The sequence below is a fragment of the Anguilla rostrata genome, chromosome 12, assembly GCF_018555375.3.
Source record: "Anguilla rostrata isolate EN2019 chromosome 12, ASM1855537v3, whole genome shotgun sequence".
In the NCBI taxonomy this organism is placed as follows: Eukaryota; Metazoa; Chordata; class Actinopteri; order Anguilliformes; family Anguillidae; genus Anguilla; species Anguilla rostrata.
The window spans coordinates 33,967,834-33,990,209 of NC_057944.1; the positions used below are offsets into that span (position 1 = coordinate 33,967,834).

The 22,376-nt window shown below is 48.5% G+C and overlaps 1 protein-coding gene across 2 annotated transcripts; it reads left to right on the forward strand.

Annotated features, from left to right (window-relative positions):
- Window positions 1-325: 325 nt before the first annotated feature.
- Window positions 326-21,623, forward strand: LOC135236046 (synaptojanin-1-like). Of its 2 annotated transcripts, none has more exons than XM_064302195.1 (28): window positions 326-534; window positions 1,829-2,001; window positions 2,614-2,700; window positions 3,922-4,189; window positions 4,679-4,904; window positions 5,652-5,735; window positions 6,095-6,156; window positions 7,398-7,494; window positions 8,543-8,718; window positions 9,084-9,165; window positions 9,604-9,756; window positions 10,197-10,362; window positions 11,997-12,188; window positions 12,569-12,653; window positions 13,234-13,374; window positions 13,937-14,129; window positions 14,676-14,834; window positions 15,499-15,655; window positions 16,459-16,555; window positions 16,750-16,962; window positions 17,700-17,778; window positions 18,099-18,261; window positions 18,697-18,891; window positions 19,092-19,223; window positions 19,631-19,680; window positions 19,882-20,014; window positions 20,183-20,615; window positions 21,486-21,623. In XM_064302195.1, exons 2-27 carry the CDS (start codon window positions 1,878-1,880, stop codon window positions 20,548-20,550), a joined length of 3,882 nt encoding a protein of 1,293 aa, XP_064158265.1. In that variant the 5' UTR covers window positions 326-534; window positions 1,829-1,877; the 3' UTR covers window positions 20,551-20,615; window positions 21,486-21,623. The 2 variants fall into 2 exon arrangements, with proteins under 2 accessions (XP_064158265.1, XP_064158266.1); XM_064302196.1 differs by lacking the exon at window positions 326-534 and adding an exon at window positions 579-1,067.
- The last annotated feature ends 753 nt before the right edge of the window (window positions 21,624-22,376 follow it).

Sequence of the window (22,376 nt, forward strand, 5' to 3'; positions counted from 1 at the left end):
ACCTTATCGCCCACCATCAGTGTCCGATGCTTACTAATGCAATACATACTTGAGAGAACTGTGTACACCTTATAAGGGATTGATCGAAATAGGTTTGAAGTAACACCTCAGGCTCATTCAGCCTTTGAGTTTAGTATAACAATATAACTGCTAGTAATTCACTAACGATATATACTGCAAAAAAATAAAGTGAAAAATTAATCAAGAATGAACACCCAAAGAACAGACTGAAGTAGTTTGCACGCCATGGTCATCGTCACGGGGGGGCGCCTATCTATCCAAGCGTGCATTGGGCGAGAGGCAGTAAAACACCATGCACTGATCGCAGGCCTAACACTTTCATGTTCAGGCGATTTTGGCCACCCGTGCTCAATTTTACTCCAAACTTAAATCGACTCACTTTAGGACCTCTCTGAAGATCGGTACGAACCGTAGGAACGCTGGGTGGATACGTCGAGTGGGTGGGACAGCTGAGTTTGTGTTATCATTGAAACCCCACGCTGAAGTTAGGGGGCGAGGACACAAAATAAGGGGGTAACGTGTTTGATATTTATTTATTTTTGGTTTTGAATTTGTTGTAAAAGTCAAAGCATTGCACAAAGTGACTTTTTATTCACTGCGATTATATGTGATTTATGTAAGAGGGCATACAGAGCTGAATGTACTCGGACAGTGCTAAATCAATTTAGCTTACTTGCTATGTTGGCAGTAGTTCAAAGTTTGCTGATGCCGGAAGACATTGGTAGCTTGGTAGCTTACCTGATAGTTAGCTCATTTGAAAGTTTACAAACTAGCTACTTAAGAGACTCTGGAAGTATGTTAACTGATTATCGATTTACGAGACCAGCTAGCTAGCTATCAAATGACTTTATTTCGTGGAGTTTGTTAACATATCCTTATGATAAGGGATAGCTTGCAAGCTAGCTAGCTTGTTGTAGATTATTGGTTGTAGCCTATTCGTAATTTCTCTCTGGTTATCTTTTTAGTTATAATTTGTAAACCGTAGTGACTGGTAGTGTTGATGTCGTCACTGTAAAACATTGCTCACATGAATGATTGCATGTAAGGTAAGTTAACTTACCCATAGTTATGTTGTTACTAGCTAGACTAAATGTTGTTTTGTAATATTTGTTGCAATTAGCTGGTTAGGCGCTGTTAGTCAGTATTGAAAGACGGTACCTAGTACTAGTAGTTGTTGCTAGTGGCATCGGAACTGAGCTAACGGTGTGTGTGTGTGTGTATGTGCTGGTGCTGCATAATCGATGACAAATGGCTTAATTACCAAACATGCTAAGCTACCTACACTAGATAATATAGCTAACCTTTGGAAGCTGGCTGACTACGTCTGACCCTTTGTTCAGCGAGATAGCTAGACTAGGTCCTGGCGTTGGCATCATATTGTTAGCTACAGCACTGGGAAGAAGATTGTGCTCTTTGCTTGTTATTTTGTATATTCAGATGCCCAATTTGACTGTATCGGAAGAAGTTTTGTGTAAGAGCGCTCGATGGACAGCATCTGTTCTAGCTTTTTATGTAAGCAGTTAGGTAACTCAATTTATCTTAATCCTTCGTGTGTTCTGACAAAACCTTTCGCCACTAGTTTCACAACTATTAGACCAGGTCATTGTACAGTAGATTAGAAAGTCTGTATTTTCCAGTTGAGCACATTGACTTGCCGATTTGTGCCAACTGCTAAATGAATGAATCATGACTGGGGGAGCGCGAGAGCTTAAGTTGTGTGCAGTTTGTGCTTGCGAACATTCAGCTTAATTTTGGGCACAGCTAAACTTTTCATGCACTGACAAGAGATGTTTCCCTCTCTTGATAGGCGTGACCTATTTGGTCCAGTCATCCCAGTCATCCCAGGGGGAACAGCAATGGCCTTCAGCAAAGGATATCGCATTTACCACAAACTGGACCCTCCCCGCTATAGTGTGATTGTGGAATCACGAAGCCAAGAAGAATGCCTGCTGTTTGAGTCAGGAGCCGTTGCTGTTCTGTGTAAGAAAGGAAATTCGTTTGTCAAGGGCTCTCAGGAGATGAGGCAACACCAAAAAGGGCAACGTACATTCTAAAAAGTGAAGTCTCTCCAGATTGTAATACATATGATTTTCACAAGCTGTGCGTCTCTGCCACCACCCGAGTGTAGCTGCACTCGCCTTGGTGGGATTAGGCCTGTATGGCATGTAGCCTCCCTGCTGGATACACTATATAATTATATTTTGACTGTCAACTTCAGTAACTGGGTCCTGGTGTTGGGAGCGATTCCTTGCCAGGTCATGCAGGAGCTGTATTAATCTGAATCTGTGTGACCTCATCCTTGCAGATAACCTTGAGACAATAACAACAGCCGTGTCTGTCGATAATTTCTGTTCTCTGTGTGTACTTGGTTCTGTTTCCATATCAGCCTTTTGCCAGGTTGCTCTCCTCACTGGCTGAGTAGCGTCTACTCCTTTGGGTATGAAAAAAACAATTAGCCTATAGAACAGGTTTGCGGCATGTCCATTCTTAACCTTGAGATTCTATGCCAGGATGTTCCATTACGTTGCCACGGGCAACTTGTATTGAGCTAACTGGTGTCAGTGATTTTTCTTTGTCCTGCTGTTCTTGCAGCCGCTGCAGAGAAAGGGGCTATTAAATCCACATACTCTAAAATGCTGGATGCCTACGGAATGCTGGGAGTCCTCCAGCTCAACCTTGGTGAGTTAAGAGAGTTAACTGTGTGCACAAATCATGTCGTTAAAGAGCTAAAGAAATTTCTCACACTGGCATGTGATAAGAATGCTGCGGAGTAAACCGTGGACACAATACATCCACGGCCTGATATTTTAATAAAGGGAACTCAATGGAGAACAAAGATAAAAATAGCCTACTGCATTTTAAGTTTGTTTTTCACTGAGTGACAAGACGGTGTTGGGTGGATTAGCTAGCTTGCAAGAGACAGTTACTGGCTGTTTGTTTATTCATGGACACTGCTTCCTCTGCAGTATATTTTGGTAATGCTGGTATATTTTTTTATTAATATTGTTGGACACCTGGGGCTACTTCATGGCCTTCATAGTACACCTGGGGTAGTTCATAACCTGGGGCTACTTCCAGAAACAGATTTAAAGCGTCTCTACCTGTCATTATAATTTGAGCTGTGAAGATGAAGGTCTGTACACACAATTCCATGTGAAGTCACAGTAGCTGTCTCGCATTTCCTCTCCTTCATCACATGGTTTTCATTAAAAAGTTGGATTGTTTTGCTGTGTGCTGTTTTAAAAATGATTCATAAGGAGTAAATCTTGTGCCACCATGTATGGGTATAAAAATGAATGCTGTGAATCTGATTTTCAAAAAAACTTGAACCTGCATGGATCTCCTTGAAATTCAGTATTTTCCATATTCAGTTTCAGTTTGTTGCTGTTCAGTCAGTTCAGTATTCACCGTTGCTGGTCTGAGCGAATAACCTGTCGGCCTCTGGAATGGCCAATGAGAGGCGAGCGACATGCCCCAGCAGATTGATGATATCTGTGATCAACTGCTTTTCCTGCGTGACCATACGTTCCCAAATTTAAAGCTTTTCGAGAGTTGGAAGCTTTTGGAGAGTCAGATTTGAATGTGTGGCAGTTCAAAGGTTGCAAAGAGCTTGCAAGTTTCAAATTCAGCTTTTTAACTGAACTGAAACTTCTATATAAGTTTTTGAAATTCAGATTTAAATCACGACATTCAGTTTTAAAATATTGCAAACAAATTCAATTTCAATTTTTAATTCAATTCTGTATAAAATTTCAAATTAGAAATACAAATTCAGTTGTCTGGTGGCACAAGATTTGCACTACAGATTTTATAGCCTATATTTTGTCAGCACTAGTGCCTGTGGAGCCAGAATAGCCTTTTGCTTACCTGTGATAATTGACCTTTCCTCCCGTCCTGCAGGGGACGCTACACTCCACAGCATGGTGCTAGTGACGGGGTGCATGTCGGTGGGCAAAGTTCAGGATTCCGAGGTGTTCCGGGTGACCTCCACCGACTTCGTGTCCCTGAGGAACGACCCCTCGGACGAGGACAGGATCGCGGACGTCCGTAAGGTCCTGAATTCGGGGAACTTCTACTTCGCCTGGTCATCCAGCGGCACCAGTCTGGACCTCAGCTTGAATGCCTATCGCAGGATGAAGGAGGACACCACAGATAACCGCTTCTTCTGGTGGGTCTTTATAGCTCATATGCAGCTGTTTGGATGAAGTTGCTGAAAAGGAATAAAATAATGCTTAGGAACAGGTGCATGAGCATTCACTTCTCTTACCACAATTTAGTCAGTTGATAATTAAAAATTTACCAGTGTAGATTTACCAGTGTAAGCAATGAGAATCAGCATCTACAGGACATGAAGGGTTGCATTGCAAGGCTGTCCTTTTGAAAGTTCATTGTGTTATCTGTGCAGTACCGCAGTACAGTAGATTGCAATGCAGTATGTGACTGTTGCCTTTCTGCGTTGATGACCGTTCCATTTAAAGCCAGTCCGTTCGACGAATGGATTGAGATTTTATTTGTGAAATGAAAACTGTCCGTAAAGTTCTATGAGGATTTTTAAACAAATCAGTTGAACTATCAGCTAATTTCCTGAGCTTGGCTGGTTCATAAAGTCGGGACTGAGCCCAACAACCTGACGCTGCCTTCTTGCGGTCGGTCGCAGGAACCAGTCGATGCAGCTGCACCTGAAGCACTACGGCGTGGACTGCGACGGCTGGCTGCTGCGGCTGATGTGCGGCGGCGTGGAGATCCGCACCGTCTACGCCGGGCACCAGCAGGCCAAGGCCTGCGTCATCTCGCGCCTCAGCTCCGAGCGGGCCGGCACGCGCTTCAACGTGCGCGGCACCAACGACGACGGCCAGGTCGCCAACTTCGTCGAGACGGAGCAGGTAGGGAGGGGCTCGTTCTTGATAGGCTGTGGTCGGGCCATTACCACAGGAAGCATTCACAACGGAAGAAGCTCGCTAACCACTTGCTAATAATAGTTCGTTTGCATTTGTTTATTTGGCCAAAAGCTTGACTTGTATTCTCTGTCTCTTTTTAGAGGAACGATTTATTATATTTCTTGTCTGTCTTTCTCTGTATCTGAGCCTGGCTCTGTAGCATCCAGTCAGGGCCGGTGCATGCAAATAATTTTGTATTCGGCTGCTTTTATTTAAAAAAAATAAATATCAGTTATGTGTCACGCCGTGACTTCCCTGGTAGGGACAGAAGAGCTGGACACAGGGAGATTTGGGAATTCCGGGTTACTCTGGGGTTTTATTTAAAGAGAGAGAGAGAGAGTTCTCCACCCATGAAAATAAACAGAAATCCTTCACCCATCACCCTCACGTGATCTGGGTAACAATAAAAAAATAAAACAACAAGTCAAAATCAATTAAATTAGCAATCGGAGCTTTTCAGCCCACTTCTGCGGCGACGTGCTCTCTCTCTCACCATCGTGGGGGATCCCCGGTCTCAGACGCCTACTGTGGAAAGAAGCACGCTTTTAAATCCTGGCCTGATTCGTAACATGATCCAGGTGTGTGCCTACTTAACCAGTAGGCGTGGTCCTCTAATTGCCCTGAATTCCCCCCGGAAACCAAGTCCTGCCGCATTGTGATTAATAGATTTGTGTACTGTTGGTGAATTTGCAGGTTATCTTCCTGGATGACAAGGTGTCGTCTTTCATTCAAATCCGCGGGTCCATACCTTTGTTCTGGGAGCAGCCAGGCATTCAGGTAAGGTCAGGCTTCCTCTTAAACCGCCTTAGGGTTTCATTACGCAATCTGACATTTTTGTGCCTTTTAGGAAGAGTGGAACCGTGCATTTCGACACACCAGAGTGGATTGAGTTAAACAAGTCTATATATCATCAGTCAATGTTGTGAAATTCCTTTACCTTTTCAGTTATGAAATTACTGATGTCAGTGTTTCATAATGCAGTGGCAGTGTAATCAGTGTTTTTATTTAAATTTCTGGTTTCAAGCTCCTGTAATATTTCTGAATGCAGTGTTAGCTGAGGTGAGAGAGCCAGGACCCAGAATAAAATGGCCCTGTTTTTTAATGTGAGAATGTTCGTCTGGATCTTCTCCTAACAGGTTGGCTCGCACCGCGTGAAGCTGTCCCGCGGCTTTGAAGCCAACGCTCCGGCTTTTGAAAGGTAATTTCAACAAATAAATTCTACCGGCGAGCCAGCCAGGATTGGAGAGGATTAGGGTAGGTCAGGGAACAATGGCTGCAGAAACACTTTTTCAAGGTGACTCTTGAACAAGTGACCACTTCCAAAGGAAACGCAGTAAGCATAACACCATGGAACGATGAGAACGGACTGATCGACCTGTCTGGACTCATCTTGTACCTACAGTGTGGAGACATGCCTGGTCTTGAACACTGTGATGGTCTCTGCCTCTACTACACGATCACTGCTTAGCCCAGTTCCTGTTTAGCTGTATTTCCTTTAATGTGATCCCTTCCATATAACGAACACACATTGCATTTCAGCTATTTAGCAGACTTACGCGCAACACCGCGTCTTGCACAGCTTGTATTCTTTACATGGAATCCGTTTATACAGGCTGTATTTTATCAGAGCAGTTCAGGTAAGGACGTTGCTCAAGGGTACAACAGCAGTACCTCACCAAGAAACGGCCTACAACTCAAAGTTGCTTTCTAACCGTTGTGCCACACCACTGCCAGATCTAACAGGAAACAGTTTGCCAGATTCTTCTCAGTCTAGTGCCTTCGTCATTTGCGAATACATGTTTAAACATATCCTTCCTGTATTAAAACCACCACAACCAACCCTGCAGGGGGATATCACGTAGTGCAGCTAGTTTTCCTCTGTTCTCTAAAGCAAGAAGACAAATGCAGAGGCTGTTATCTCATTGAGACAGAAGGCCCTTGTAGGACATGGCGCGTCTGACGCAACATCACCGGGAAGTAATCGAACGTTAATGGGAGCCAACGCCCTGGGCATTTCTGTGTGTAAAGCAGCACATGCACATTTTGCCGTTAGAATAAGTGGAAGTTATTGCTGTATATGTGTGACTTGGATTGCGTTACAGGAAGTCCATGCAAATCTGTGTTGATCTGTGACTCATGGTGTGATAGGCATCGCTCCCTTCTCCTGGCACCCGCAGGGCATGTATGCAAAAAAGTATTTGATAAGAATTTTCTTTACTAAACAACCTAATGCGGAGGTAACAGTCTTTAATGGTAATTGAAAGCAATGGAGTTCTAGATCACTGACTGAAAATACATTCCAAAAAAAAAAATCTATTCTTCAAAGGGTTCAATTTTTTACTTTCCCTTCTATGGCCCTGTTTGTGACCTCTGCGGGCGTGTCCCTGTGTTGGGGGGTGGGCCGTTTCCTCCGCCTGATCTGATTGGTGCTTCCCACAGGCACTTCAGTGAACTGAGGCGTCTCTATGGCAACCAGCTGATCGTCAACCTGCTGGGGATGAAGGAGGGGGAGCACCTGCTGACCAAAGCCTTCCAGGTGGGCGTGGCACCCGGCACCCCCATTTCTCGTTCTGTTGCCTCGACTGTCAGGCACATATCCTTAAAGTACTATGTGTGAGCATGACAAAGTAGACACTGCTCTTAGGGAGGTCCGCCCACTCATAAGTTGTCAGTTACTTCCTCCAGTGAATCATAATATGGTTTGGTTTGTGGGAGGGCTTCCTGCTCACTTGTGGTAATTCAGACCTTGGCCATTGACCTGCGTCATGGCTTAAATTTGTAAGAACCAGAGAAAAGACCTCAAGATCTGTAACTTTCCTCTGGACATGGAGCATCTGGGTTTGGACGCGGGGGATGGGCACAGGGCACGAAAGCCCAGTCTGGTGGATCTGCATGAGCCACAGTCAGTCAGTCTCCCATGCCACATTTACATGTATTTTCATGTGTGTACTTTAGCCTTGTAAACAAGCCAACACGATAGCCTTCTGAGCAGGGCTGCCCAACCCATTTCCCGGAAATCTACCGCACTGTTTGTTTTCATTTCAACTCTGATTTGGCACATCTGATTCTACTAATTAGCATCATAACAAGATCTCTAGCAGTTGAATGAGGAGCGCTTTGTTAGGGTTGGAGTGAAAACCTACAGGACAGCAGATCTCCAGGAACAGGATTGGGCACCCTTGCTCTAGCTCTTGGATGAGGTGTGCTTTGTTAGGGTTGGAGTGAAAACCTACAGGACGGTAGATCTCCAGGAACAGGATTGGGCAGCCTTGCTCTAGCTCTTGAGTGAGGTGTGCTTTGTTAGGGTTGGAGTGAAAACCTACAGGACGGTAGATCTCCAGGAACAGGATTGGGCAGCCCTGCTCTAGCTCTTGAGTGAGGAGCGCTTTGTTAGGGTTGGAGTGAAACCCTACAGGACAGCAGATCTCCAGGAACAAGGTTAAGCGGCCCTGCTTTTGAGCATCCAGCTTTAGGCCTGGAGACGCAGAGGGCAGCTGCTCGTGTGTGTAAAGCGAGCGTGCGTTGGGTCTGTGTGTAAAGCGAGCGTGCGCTTCGCGTCTCTGTAACCGTGTTTTCCTCCACAGGGCCACCTGAAGGCCTCGGTCCACGCCGCGGCGGTGGGCATGGTGAACTTCGACTACCACCAGATGGCGCGCAGCGGGCGGGCGGAGAAGCTGCAGAGCGCGCTCAAGCCGCAGGTGGCCGGCTTCCTGGAGGACTGCGGCGTCTTCTTCTGCTCCCGAGAGGGCGGCGTGCACGGGTGAGAGGGCCGCCCGGCCTCCCGCTTCCCCTTCCCCTTCCGTTCTGACGCGCGCGCCGGCGCGTTTGGCTGAAGTCCCAGACGCCTGGTTCTTCGACACGCAGCCGCAGGGCAGAACACGTCTTAACGCGGCTCATTCGCTTTTACAGTCCTCCGAGAGCGTATGATGCTTTATTTAGTGAAGTTGTGATGTCCTTGAACACAGACAGCCTAGTTCTCCTGCCTGACACATACACGCACACATAGACACTCACACATACACGCACAACCATACACGCACAGACGTGCGCATGGACACAAACGCACATCAAAAGACATGTGCTCTGCATTTCCGTGTTGTAATATTGTTCTGTTCTTCCTCTCAGACGCCAGACCGGTACCATACGCGTCAACTGTCTGGACTGTTTGGACAGAACCAACAGTGTCCAGGCCTTCATTGCCTTAGAGGTATGAGAATCATCCCAAAGGTCTGATATTTCACTTGGGCACTTGTGTAGATGCAATATGGATTGCCACCTGTGTGGGTATCTCATCCTACATACTGAAAAGACCAGTCACGCTTTCTGCAACATCATAGAAATCTTAAAGTTCATTAATGCCCTTTACCAAGTTAAAGAGGCAGTATCTTTTGTGTAATTTCAACCCTCAGTAACAATTCAGATGTATTAAATATGACAAATGGCATTTAATAGGATTTCAGACATCTTACCCCCAGCATATTTCTCCACCAGTCCCACCTGTAGGCCCTGCCCATCGCCACAGTCTCCTCTTCATAGGCTAGTTCATTAGCTTTAACCTTCTTTACTTGCTGTGCTGCTAAAGACCACAGTAGCCTGTATGCTAGGGTTTCACCACGGACCGTCTTTGCTGCCCCCTGCTGTCCAGATGGTGCCACGGCAGCTCGCTGACCTGGGGCTGATGGAGAAGTCCCAGCTGCTGGGCCGTTTCCAGGAGACCTTCCGCACCATGTGGTCCCTGAACGGGGACTCCGTCAGCAAGATCTACACCGGCACAGGAGTCCTGGAGGGGAGGGCAAAGGTCAGCGCTCTGCAGAGATTTGGAAAAACCGCAAACGTCTCTTCATCCTGGAACGCTGGAGAGGCGGCCTTAGTCTTCAGACTGCAGCTAAAAATGGACAATTTTTTCCCCTTGTGACACAGTTCTGACGTTTTTATTACAGTTAAAGAAGCAAATAAGCACACAGTGTCCCATCTTTTCAGTTCCAGTTTGTGCCGAATCTGAATGTGGAAATATGTAGCCAGGCAACTTGCATGCGACGTGTGTTTGGATGCCCAAATGGTTCAGTCCATGCATTTGTTTACGACATGGGTGTACAGGGGGTGCCCTCGATCACCGGCAGGATTGTTACAGAAAGGCATAACCCCCGTCCAGCTGGAGGGTGCTTAACTGCCACTAATTTTTAGCATTTATTTATTTATATATTTATTTATTTTGTTGTCGTTCCTGTTTCCCTGCAGGGTGGGAAGCTGAAAGATGGCGCTCGGTCGGTCACCAGAACAATCCAGAACAACTTCTTCGACAGCTCCAAGCAGGAGGCCATCGACATCCTGCGGCTGGGGAGCTCCCTGAATGGCGACCTGGCGGACAAGGCCCGAGCCTTCCTGACCACCAGCAACCTCCAGGGTGCGCGGAGGGGGGCGGGGTTTCCTCATGCTGGTCTTTTGGGGAAACGTGAGGTCTGGGTGGGGGTCAGTGCAGTGCAGTTCAGTTCTGGAAATGTAATGAAGTGAAATTCAGGAGCTGAAAAAAAAAAGCCGTCGTGTTCTATCGCGATGTTTTGTGGGGAGTGAGTCCCTTCGATTGGTTCCCCGTGCTGAAATTGAACTGACCCCCGATGGTGCTTGCTATGCTGGTGTTTTAATTATTCAATAAGGAGCTCTTCTAGGGCAGCCCATCTCAATGTCATAACATGCTGAAAAGTGTTGAGAATTGTAACTCTAAGAGCAGGTCTGACCAGCTGGTTGTGTAATATAGGCACTTTCTCACTGTGTCCTTCCTCTTGATTTTAATTTCTCTGTCTTCTTCCTCTTTCCAATGCTTACGCTGCTAGTTTTGTAGTTTATAGTGCAATCAGGTAGGCTGCATTAACTTCTGTCCAGTGCTGTGTTGTGAATTTTTCATTTCTTTCATTCCTTTTTCATGAAACATTGAGGGTTCTCACAGTCCTTCAGAGACCTTGAAAATATTTGAATTAAAAAACGAATGGAAAGTGATCCGATAACAATTTCTTCAATATGTACGGGAATATGCAAACGTACTGGCTGGCTCTTTGATAGTACATAATATAACATAATGACAAGAACAGGCCATTCACCCCTACATTGCTCGCCAGTTTCCTGACTAAATTGTACTTCTGGCTCTGTTTACCTGCAGGCTAGATAGTATCTAAGACTGTGTCAAGCCTGGTCTTGAAATTCCCAAGCGCTTCTACCTTTACTGCATGACCTGACAGGCTATTACACGCAGTGGCTACTCTTTGCATGAAAAAATGCTTCCTAAAATCTGCAGAACTTACCTTTTGCTAATTTCAATTTATGTCCTCTTGTTCTGCCCGAGTTTTGTTTAAATTTATGAATTTAAAATCCTCAGTCAAATAACCCCTAAGTCTCCTTTTCCTAAACTTGAAGAAATTAAGCATCTTTAGTCTCATTGCTTTTATCTTCATTTCAGGAATCAGTTTGGTTGTCCTTTTTTTTACTTTTTCCAGAGCCTTTTTCCAGGCTAGCTCCTGATATTGCTAGCACACTGGCTTACTCCCTGATATTGCTAGCATCCTGGCTAACTCCCTAATGTTGCTAGCATACTGGCTAACCCCCTGATATTGCTAGCATACTGGCTAACTCCCTAATATCGCTAGCATACTGGCTAACTCCCTGATATTGCTAGCATACTGGCTAACTCCCTGATATTGCTAGCATACTGGCTAACTCCCTAATGTTGCTAGCATACTGGCTAACCCCCTGATATTGCTAGCATACAGGATGTTCTCCTGTACATTTTAACATCCTTTCAGGAGCCCTGTTTTGCAGGACTTTGACGGGTGCAGTAATAAGTAGGTGCAGTAGTTGCTGAAAATGTTATACTTAAGTTGCTATTGGATATGTCATGGACAAATATTAATATTTTAGTGGGAACCTGCAATATTTATAAATTTTTTCATTATTTAGTGTATTTTTTTATATAGACATTTTAAGATGCATTTCCTGGGAGTTGTTCTGTTGCTCTGATTGAAGAGGCCCGTCTCTTCTTTGTTTCAGCGTCCCCCCGGGTGCTCCTGGGAATGTGCCAGAACCATCACAGGTACACCCGGCCCAAGCAGGTGAGGGTGTGCGTGGGCACCTGGAACGTCAATGGGGGCAAGCAGATCCGCAGCGTGGACTACCGCAGGCACTCGCTGGACCTCTGGCTGCTGGACGCCCCGCGCAAGGCCGGCGTTCCGGGGTTCCAAGGCAAGGACTGCGTCTCCATTTTGTGTGATTTACATTTAGAATTTCATTTTTCTAAAGTATTAAAGTAGGTCGGTGTATGAGCTCATTGCTAGCACACTAGCTAGCTCACCAATACCGATATTGCTAACACACTGGCTAGCTCCCCAATATCGCTAACACACTGGCTAGCTCTCTGATATCGCTAGCATGCTAGCATGACACGCGCATATATGATGTCCTTCAGGTGAATTTCATTTTCATAAAATATTAAAGTAGGTCAGTGTATGAGCTCGAATAAACTGATGTTGGTTCAGTCTTTTTTTTTCTTGTTTTTCATTCCCGCTAAAATTTGTCTCCTTTTTTTTCTCTCACCTGCACTTTTTTTCCGGATTGTTCCATAGGCAGTAAATCCAGCCCTGTAGACATCTACGCCATTGGGTTTGAGGAGATGGTGGAGCTCAACGCTGGCAACATAGTGAGCGCCAGGTGAGAGACTGTGTTCAGGCAGGTGCTTTCTGCCCTTCACTGTGTAGGAATTGGGTAGTAACATTTCTGGCAACATTTACATTGTATACATCATTTCTTCACAACAGTCAGAGATTTATCGTTGCATGCTTATGCCTGTCACAGAATGCATTCTGTAAGTCCTCAGAACTCTGTCTAGCCGGTAAATTTATTTTGGTGTCACTGAGAGGAACATAAAAGGAAGAAAAAGGTGGAGCCTGCTGTTCCATTAAAATGGAAGACTCTGGTTTTCCATTCAACCCTGCATTTCCAGTAGTGGGATGTTAATTTGGCAACGTTTGCTAGCTATGTTGCTAACTATCTACAGATAAACTGGCTTTGAAGTGCTTTCTCCATCTATTGACTGATTTATTGGGTTATTATATTAATGTGTGGGGTAAGGGAAGACACTGAGTACCATTAAATGGTGGATAAGTGGTGTTGTTTTCATACATCGCGTATCTGAGTTTCGCCTTGCCGTTAAAAGCGCTAATGTTTACTAGCGCTGCTCAGACAGACCCGCCAGTCTAAAGCCAGACTCCGCCTCTCCGTCTTCCTGCAGCACCACCAATCAGAAGCTGTGGGCCGCTGAGCTGCACAAGACCCTCTCCAGAGACCACAAATACGTGCTGCTGACCTCGGAGCAGCTCGTAGGGGTGTGCCTGTTCGTCTTCATCAGGCCCCAGCACGCACCCTTCATCCGGTGCGTAAGCCGAAATACCGCCTCTCGTCCCCCCCCCCACCCCCCCCACCAATTATTCTTCTTCGGCATATTTCATTATCTTTCTGTTGAATTGAATTACCTTCTTTCCGTCTCCTGCCTCTGCCTGTCCAGAAAGTTCTTTTTGATGAATGAGTGTCAAAGGGAGCTCAGTGTGTTGCATGCCATTTGTAAGTGTCCCTGAATATTGATCTGGGCTTGGGAATGAATTTAAGAGAGAGTGCATTTATGGAACTAATGGAAAAACGAAAACTGGGGCTGGGTATTATCGGGGTGAGTTTTATCCTTCCGACGGTTTGCTGCTAAAATGTTTGTCGGTTTTCGCTGCTGGAGTGATTTAGGCTGTGAGCGAAATCCGCAGGATCGGGTGCCGATTTTGAGATGTGGACTGGAAAACGCTGTGCAGTATTTGGAAACGCAGATTGGTCCAGTTTCTGAATGGGAGAATTCATCCTGTACAAATGCTGCTTACGGGCCAGGAACAGGAAGTGATGGTCAGATGGGTAAGGACGGACGCATTCTTATGACGCCTGCTGTCTTTCAGAGATATTGCCGTGGACACCGTGAAAACTGGCATGGGCGGAGCCACGGGAAACAAGGGAGGCGTGGCCATCCGCATGCTCTTCCACTCCACCAGCATCTGCTTCGTCTGCTCCCACTTCGCTGCCGGCCAATCACAGGTCAAGGAGAGGAACGATGACTACAGCGAGATCTCCCGCAAGCTCAGCTTCCCCATGGTAACTACAGCGTCGCCTGGTGTGGAAGAGGGGCTAGTGAGCCAGGCTCGCTTCCAGGATGCTGCAAGTTTGAATCCAGGGAGAGATAAAGCCATTGTACCCTTGAGCCAAGAACTTATCCTGAATTGATTCAGTAAATAGCTCTGATCATTAAGTACTTGTACTGTGTAATTTACCCTGAGTAAAACACTAACAAACAAACAGGCAAGCAAGTAAATAATCTTGTATGTTCTAATGTCTTCCTTTTTCTCCTACGTCTGTACGGGTGCTTTTATAGATTATCTTTAGACGGCGTTCCATCAAACGTCTCAGTGCCAGAATGTAATGCTAAGCTCTTCCTGTTGCCAGAGGTCAGATATCTTCAGGCTGAAGGCTAAGCTGTGAAATCCTGCTATGTGCTTCTCAAAAATACACAGATCTCACCTCAGCTCATCTTGTCATTTGTATTGTCTCTGCCTGTGTGTGTGTGTTTTTGTCTGTATTTGTGTATCTGTCTGTGTCTGTGTCTGTGTGTGCGTGTGCGTGTGTATCCTCCTCCGTTTCCAGGGCAGGCAGCTGCAGTCTCATGATTACATTTTCTGGTGCGGGGACTTCAACTACCGCATCAACCTGAGCGGGGAGGAGGTGAAGGAGCTGGTGAGGCAGCAGAACTGGGAGGTGCTGACCGCCATGGACCAGCTGCTGGAGCAGAAGGAGGCGGGAAACGTAAGAGTTTTGCCCCTCCCCCTCTCTACCGCCAACACACACCTGCTCCTACCCTGTAACCGTACCGCCCGCTCTTTACCGCCAAAACACCCGCTCTCTACCGCCAACACACACCTGCTCCTACCCTGTAACCGTACCTCCTACTCTGTACCGCCAACACACACCTGCTCCTACCCTGTAACCGTACCGCCCGCTCTTTACCGCCAAAACACCCGCTCTTTACCGCCAACACACACCTGCTCCTACCCTGTAACCGTACCTCCCCCTCTCTACCGCCAACACACACCTGCTCCTACCCTGTAACCGTACCGCCCGCTCTTTACCGCCAAAACACACCTGCTCCTACCCTGTAACCGTACCTCCTACTCTGTACCGCCAAAACACACCTGCTCCTACCCTGTAACCGTACCTCCTACTCTGTACCGCCAACACACACCTGCTCCTACCCTGTAACCGTACCTCCTACTCTGTACCGCCAAAACACCCGCTCTTTACCGCCAAAACACACCTGCTCTTACACTACGACCATCCCACCTGCTCTGCACCACCAAAACGCACCTGCTCTTACCCTGCGACCATCCCTCCCTCTCTTTACCGCCTTACACACCTGCCCTTAGCCTACGACTGCCCTGCTCTCATAGTTTTCTCATCTCCCTGTTCTCAGATATTCAAAGGTTATATTGAGGGACCGATAGATTTCGCGCCCACCTACAAGTACGACTTCATGTCAGACGTGTACGACACCAGTGAGAAGTGTCGCGTCCCTGCGTGGACTGACCGCGTGCTCTGGAAGAGAACCCAGTGGAACTTCGAGAACTCCGGTAAGGGGCTCCTCGCAAACCGTCCGCTAGCGTACGCTGTCTTAGCTCTGGCTAACGGTGTGTACTGCGTCACTACTGTGGCTAACGGTGTGTACTGCGTCACTACTGTGGCTAACGGTGTGTACTGCGTCACTACTGTGGCTAACGGTGTGTACTGCGTCATTACTGTGGCTAACGGTGTGTACTGCGTCACTACTGTGGCTAACGGTGTGTACTGCGTCATTGCTCTGGCTAACGGTGTGTACTGCGTCGTTACTGTGGCTACGTGTGTACGCGTCACTACGGCACGGTGTGTACTGCGTCATTGCTCTGGCTAACGGTGTGTACTGCGTCGTTACTGTGGCTAACGGTGTGTACTGCGTCACTACTATGGCTAACGGTGTGTACTGCGTCATTACTCTGGCTAACGGTGTGTACTGCGTCAGTACTGTGGCTAACGGTGTGTACTGCGTCATTACTGTGGCTAACGGTGTGTACTGCGTCACTACTATGGCTAACGGTGTGTACTGCATCATTACTCTGGCTAACGGTGTGTACTGCGTTATTACTCTGGCTAACGGTGTGTACTGCGTTGTTACTCTGGGTAACGGTGTGTACTGCGTCGTTACTCTGGCTAACGGTGTGTACTGCGTCACTACTGTGGCTAACGGTGTGTACTGCGTCATTACTCTGGCTAACGGTGTGTACTGCATTGTTACTGTGGCTAACGGTGTGTACTGCGTCATTACTCTGGCTAATGTTGCGTACTGCGTAATGTCCCTAATTCGCCCTTCACTCAGCGAATGCGTTTGTGTGTCTCGCAGTTGAGGAGGTGAATCTGGTTAATACGGCTCAACATGGCGGGAGTCCTGGGGCTCTCCTGTACTACGGCCGGGCGGAAATCAAGACCTCCGACCACAGGTTTGAGAATAGATCAGTCACGGCGGTGATTCTGTATAGCTGTGTCTCAGATGTTTTTTAACAATAAAGATGGTGACGTATCCATACTTGGTTGGATCGCCTCCAGCGCTGTGTGTATTTGAGCTGTCTTCGTCCAGATGCGCTCGGGGTCTTGGGATTCGCGGTGCGAGTTCTCCTTCTCCGTTCCTCCCCAGGCCGGTGGTGGCCATCATGGACGTGGACGTGCTGGAGGTGGACCCCGAGGCCCGGCGGCGGGTGTACGAGGAGGTGATCGCGGCCCAGGGCCCGCCGGACGGGACCGTGCTGGTGTCGGTCTGCGACTCCCGCGAGGGGGGCGACTTCGACGACGCCCTGGTCGACCACCTGCTCGGCGAGTTCGAGGCGTTCGGGGAGGTCGTTCTCGTCAGGCGAGTTCTCTTCTGGCCCGGGAACTGTGAGCTCTGACTGCTTAGCTGCTCATTTTAACAACTAAGCAAACTGATTAAAAACTGCTGTCTTAATAGTTTCTAATCTGTTTCGTTAATTATTATTGTGGCAGTTTTTGACATCAGTTCTGCAAGCTTTTTTCCATCAGGCATTTCAGGCTGCTGGAGGGCCAGTGTCTGCTGGTTTTTTGTGGCTTTCCTGTGTTCAGAAGTCTATTAATACTTTGGAGGCAAAGTGCGAGCACTCCGTAGCCAGTAAATGTTTTAAAGAATACACTTAACTGCTGAAATGCTCCAAAGTCCAACAGACGCGGTGATGCTCCTGAACTCAAAAACACTGCAAAAACCAAAAAATGAGTCAATTTCTATTACTTATTTGCTAAATAAGACAAAAAGATTGCCAATGAGGTGAGACTCATGTCAAGATTTGCGAATGCGGTTAAGACAATTTCGCTTGTCAAACGAAGAGTGACTTATACAAGCTAGTATTTTCAGCTTGAGAGAACAAAATAAGAATTTAAATCTCATGACAAGACTAGAACACTAAGACAGCTAAGACAATCTGAGACCCGTTGAGTTGAGTCCTTTTTTTCGCGCAGTGTTGGAGCTTGAGGTCCCTCCTCCACACGGGTCAGTCTGCAGGATACGCAGGGCTTACGGGTCTCCAGTGTGACTCTTTGGTCTTTTTTCTGCCGCCCCCCCCCCCTCCCTCCCCACAGGTTTGTGGAGGAGAAGATGTCGGTGACATTTCTAGAAGGTTACTCTGCTCTGGACGCCCTGTCGCTGAGTGGCACCACTGTAAGTATCGACCCCCTAGCCAGTAACGACCTGACGTTAGGGTGCGTAAGAGAGGATGTGTAAAACGAACCAGCTGAGGTGCAAATAAAGGGAAATAAATTTTGAAAATTAGGTTGGCAGAAGCAGTCGTTGTAAGGCAGAGCGAGATTCATATGGATTTTTATTTGGAGGTCTGCTTGGGTAAACAGTTCTGATGATCAACGGCAATGCAAAACTGGGTGAATTGTTTAAAATGGAGTAAGTGTTTTTAATGGAATGAGTGAAACGGTGGAGAGGGAGGGCTGACGCCTCTCTCTCTCTCTCTCTCTGCCCTCTCGCAGATCCAGGGGAAGACCGTCCTGGTCCAGCTGAAGAGCCCGCGCTGGATGCAGAGCCTGGAGCAGGAGACGAGCGCCGACAGCGTCTGCGGGGAGGTCCCGTCCCCCTGCGGCTCCGCCCTGCTGGCCGAGGACACGCACCTGGGGGTGGAGTACGAGGAGGAGGGTACGGAATCACCCCCGCGAGGGGTGGGGGGGGGCTGGGCGGGACGCAGACTGATGAAAACATTCAGGAAACTGGAAACTGGAATTCAGCTGCTGCTGCTGCCTCTCCAGTCTCTCACAACAAGTTTTGCTTGTTTTTTTTATTTCCTTAAGGGGTAGACTGCAGAACATAAACAGTGAAAAAACCATCAAAGAAAGCAAAAAATGACATTGATTTCTTAGTGCCTTGGTACCTGTATTGATGACACAGGAGAGCTTGTATCATTCCTTGCAGTGGAGAGCAAAGATAACGTAATACTTTGCCGTAACTTTTTTGTGATTATTAGGAATTATATTTCAGCTGATCCTGCGCTTCAGTGTGACACTGATCCAGTAGGACTGTCCCCTGTTTGGAGCTCACTGGTCCCTGGGGGATTTCTTGTGCTTGTGGTTGCAGATGACGAGGATGATGACGCTGTGGAGGAAGAGGAGTTTCTGCCCTCGACCCTGCAGCCCGGCCTGGGGAGGGGTCCCGGGACGTCCCCCGCTCCCTCGCCCCGGAGCAGTCCCTGCCCCTCCCCCACTCAGGACGACCCGCCCCCTACCACCTGGTACATCCCAGCACCCTACTCCTCCTCAGGACCTCCTCAAGGTGACATACTGTTTTACTTTGACAGACAATCACCAGTTCGTATATATCACTGTTTCACTCCTATAATCCCATTGTACATGTTTTAAATTCATAATTCTAGCAGGATGTCGGTGCAGTATATTTTTAGCTGTGAGACAATTAGAAAATTATACCTCCGTTGTCAGACCACCGAACCTCTTGTATTCTGTGGCTTTTTTCAGACCGGCCTGTGGACCTCCATTCCGTCAGCACCACCTGTGCTGAGAAGCTGGAGCCCAAACGACCTCCTCCCCCTCGCCCCAGCGCGCCCCCCGCCCGCCCAGCGCCCCCCCAAAGGCCCCCGCCTCCCTCAGGTATCCCGCAGGGGCAACTGGCTTTTATTACCTCTTCCCTGTGGACATACTCCTCTCAGGCACAGTGCAGATCAGCTTAGCCAGGACGTACAGAACCCTGTCCTGTAACAGGACTATAACAGGTCCTGGAGCAGCCCGGTGGCCAGAAAATGGCACTAAATTTTGAAAAAGGACCCTGTCCTGGGCAGGCTGGGGTGTGTGTGTGTGTGTGTGTGTGTGTGTGTGTGTGTATACACCTACCCAGCTAACGGCCTGTTCAGTCCCAGCTCATACGAGACTCCATCTGCATGCTCCTGATAAGAGGCCTCACGCTGTTTATCTAAACCTTAGAGTGCTGCTGTTTAGAATGGGCGCTGTCCTGCATTCAGAAGCGGGTAAATGGGCGTTCTCTCTTTGTTCTGTTTCAGGCCGGGGGCAGCCTGCTGCAGGGCCTGGTCCCAAAGCAGCACCCAGACTGGTGAGTAGTCAGCTGCACAAGCAAAGTGTTTGGGTTGGTAGGGCATCTCCAATACGGTCAGGCCAGTGCAATTCAGTGCGTATTGGCCTGACTGAAGTCCAGGTAAACCACAGCCTGGAAATATACTGTGGATGCTTGTTTCTGTTATTCTTGCACAAGTGAAAGTTCAGTGAACGTGTGTGTGTGTCCGTGCTCCTGTAGAACCTTCCCCCACTGCTTGGACCCACGAGGCCATCAGGCCACCCTGGGGCCCCTAGACCTGCCCCTGAGGTTCATCCAGGGGCCCCTCAAGTCCTCCCAGAACCCCAAACCGCTCCAGCAGGGCCTCCGCTTGGTGAGTTCACGTTTATACCCGGCTGTTCCCCTATTCCTCCGCTCTCGTGTCTTTTCCTAATCCTGTGTGACTGTACACATCTTTGATTCCACGCTGTCCACGTAGGCCTTGTGTGTACTGTAAACTGAGCCTCTGAGATGCCTAACACTTTGATGTTTCTGCTGGCAGAGCTGCCCTTGCTTCCTGAGCCTCTGATGCCTCAACGAGCATCTCCCCTGCAGCCTCAGCTGGCCATGCCTCCTGTTAAGCCCGCCCCCGACCCTATTCCCCCGCCCCCATCGAGACCCCTCCAAGATCCTAAACTCACACCCCCACCAAGACCCCCTCCAGATCCTATACTCCCGCCCCCTCCAAGACCCCTCCAAGATCCTAAACTCCCACCCCCACCCCGACCCCTCCAGGATCCTATACTCCCACCCCCACCCGACCCCTCCCAGACCCCCTGCTCCCGGCGCCTCTGGTTCCCCTCCTGGCCCAGTCAGCCCCCACCCTGCAGTCGGCGTCTCTTCCGGCTGCCTCCGTCCACACCTCGCTGACCCTGCCCGCACGCAGCCGCCCCTCCTACACCTCGCCCCCCGAGCCCACCACCACCACGTCCCAGGTGAGTTTCACCTGCCCGCACACACCAACAGGTTCTGCAGTCTCACACACTCTGCATATCAGTGGTGATCAGGCACTGTACTGCAGATTTGCAAAAATTAGGCCCGGAACTAATTATAAGTACATTTAAACACTATTTTTATAGTAATGGTAATATTTGCCTGTGATTTCTATTACTCCAGTGTTTTCAGAGCCCTTGGGTGAGTTTTCTTCCCTCTCTTTCTCTCTCTCTCTCAAAAGCAGGAGCAATTCTGTGGGTAGCAGGTATTTAAGACCATTTTAGCCTCAGTGTTACTTCCTGCTGTACAGTGTCCTCAGTTTCAGTTAATGGCATGTTCTCTCCCTGAAGTAACCCGTTCTCTCACCAGTGCGTTAGCTAACGGTTTCCCTCCTTTTTTACCGTAATTGATTTGTATTGTTGTTGGCTTGGTTTATCATGCATCAGGGAGCATTATTTTAATACATCCTGCCCTTCCATGAGCTTTTATGTTCATTGGCTTCTGTGTTTTCCAGTTAACACTCTTGTTGCGAACATGGCACTTTCCAGTTCAGACTCCAGACGCAGTTATTGCTACATAAAATGTCCGTCTTTCAATACGTTTAGCAGCATATGTTGACCTAAAACCCCGTATGTTCATTGTACAGGGATGCACTCATAAAAAGGGCCAAATGTTTCTTATGCTCAAGTAAACTCATGAGTGCCATGAGTAAGTGGTGCAAACGCACTGTCAGTGTGCGTTTTTGAAAACTAGTGTTTATAATTACGCTTATAAATGTGACTAGCAGGGGGCACACTGTCTTCTTGGCCAAGAAGTTAATGAGTTTACAGTGGAGACACAGAGCATTAATACCCAGAATTCTTCCACCACAGACCAATGGGATGATCAGAAGCCAGAGTGACGCCCAGTTCAGAGGCAGCCCCTTGGACACGTTTTCCACCGCCTGGCTCAACACCCAATCCCTGACCAGAAGCTCGTCGCTAAGGCCCGCCCACAGCCCTACGCTGGAGGTCCTCCCCGCCTCCCGGTCCCTAAACTCCACCCCACCGTCCTCCATCCCGGGCCTGCCTGGGGCCCCGGAGCCCGGCTGGCCCTACCAGCTGGAGCCCCCCGTGCCCCCCCGCAGCCATTCCCAGGAGGCCCTGCGCACCTCGCCCAACCCCTTCCTGGCCGGCCAGCCAATCGGCATCAACCCTTTCACCAGCCAGCCCACAGTCGCCAGGCAACGCTCCCTCACGCCCGACTTCGGCGCACAGCAGCGGGCTGCGCTCCCCGCGCCCCTCCTCCAGCCAGCGTCCTCATTGGCTGCCCCGCTGGCGCCCGCCCCTGCCCCGGCCACGCGAGTCCAGCAGTGGGTGACGTTCGACGACGACTTCCCTGCACCCGGGAAGACCCTGGCGACCCTGCCCCCGCCCCCGCCTAGCACCGCCCCCAGGGCCAGCCCCACTCCTGCACAAACACAGACCCTCTTCCCCAGCTCTGGGCTTGACTCCGCCCTTGACTGGGGAGCTCCGCCCACCTCAGCGTTCCCAGGAGCCCTGCCTCCTATTCCAGCGAGGGCGAACTCGGGAAGCCCTCAGGGACCACTGAGGCCGAGCAACAGCTTTTCCTCCAAGGAGTTCACAGAGAGATAGTTTTTTTTTCTATGTAAAGGTATAGGATGTATCTCTGTATAAATACAGCCATAAAATTGGCACATAATCTTGCATCCAATCAGGAATCAGAATCCAGTTTCCTTGATGGATCAGAAATGGTTGATCAGG

Excerpts from the sequence above, each read along its gene's own strand:
- LOC135236046 (XM_064302195.1), top strand. The coding sequence starts at position 1,878 with ATGGCCTTCAGCAAAGGATATCGCATTTACCACAAACTGGACCCTCCC. Across the intron at positions 7,495-8,542 it reads TGCTGACCAAAGCCTTCCAG|GGCCACCTGAAGGCCTCGGT; the intron begins GTGGGCGTGGCA and ends TTTCCTCCACAG. Across the intron at positions 9,757-10,196 it reads TCCTGGAGGGGAGGGCAAAG|GGTGGGAAGCTGAAAGATGG; the intron begins GTCAGCGCTCTG and ends GTTTCCCTGCAG.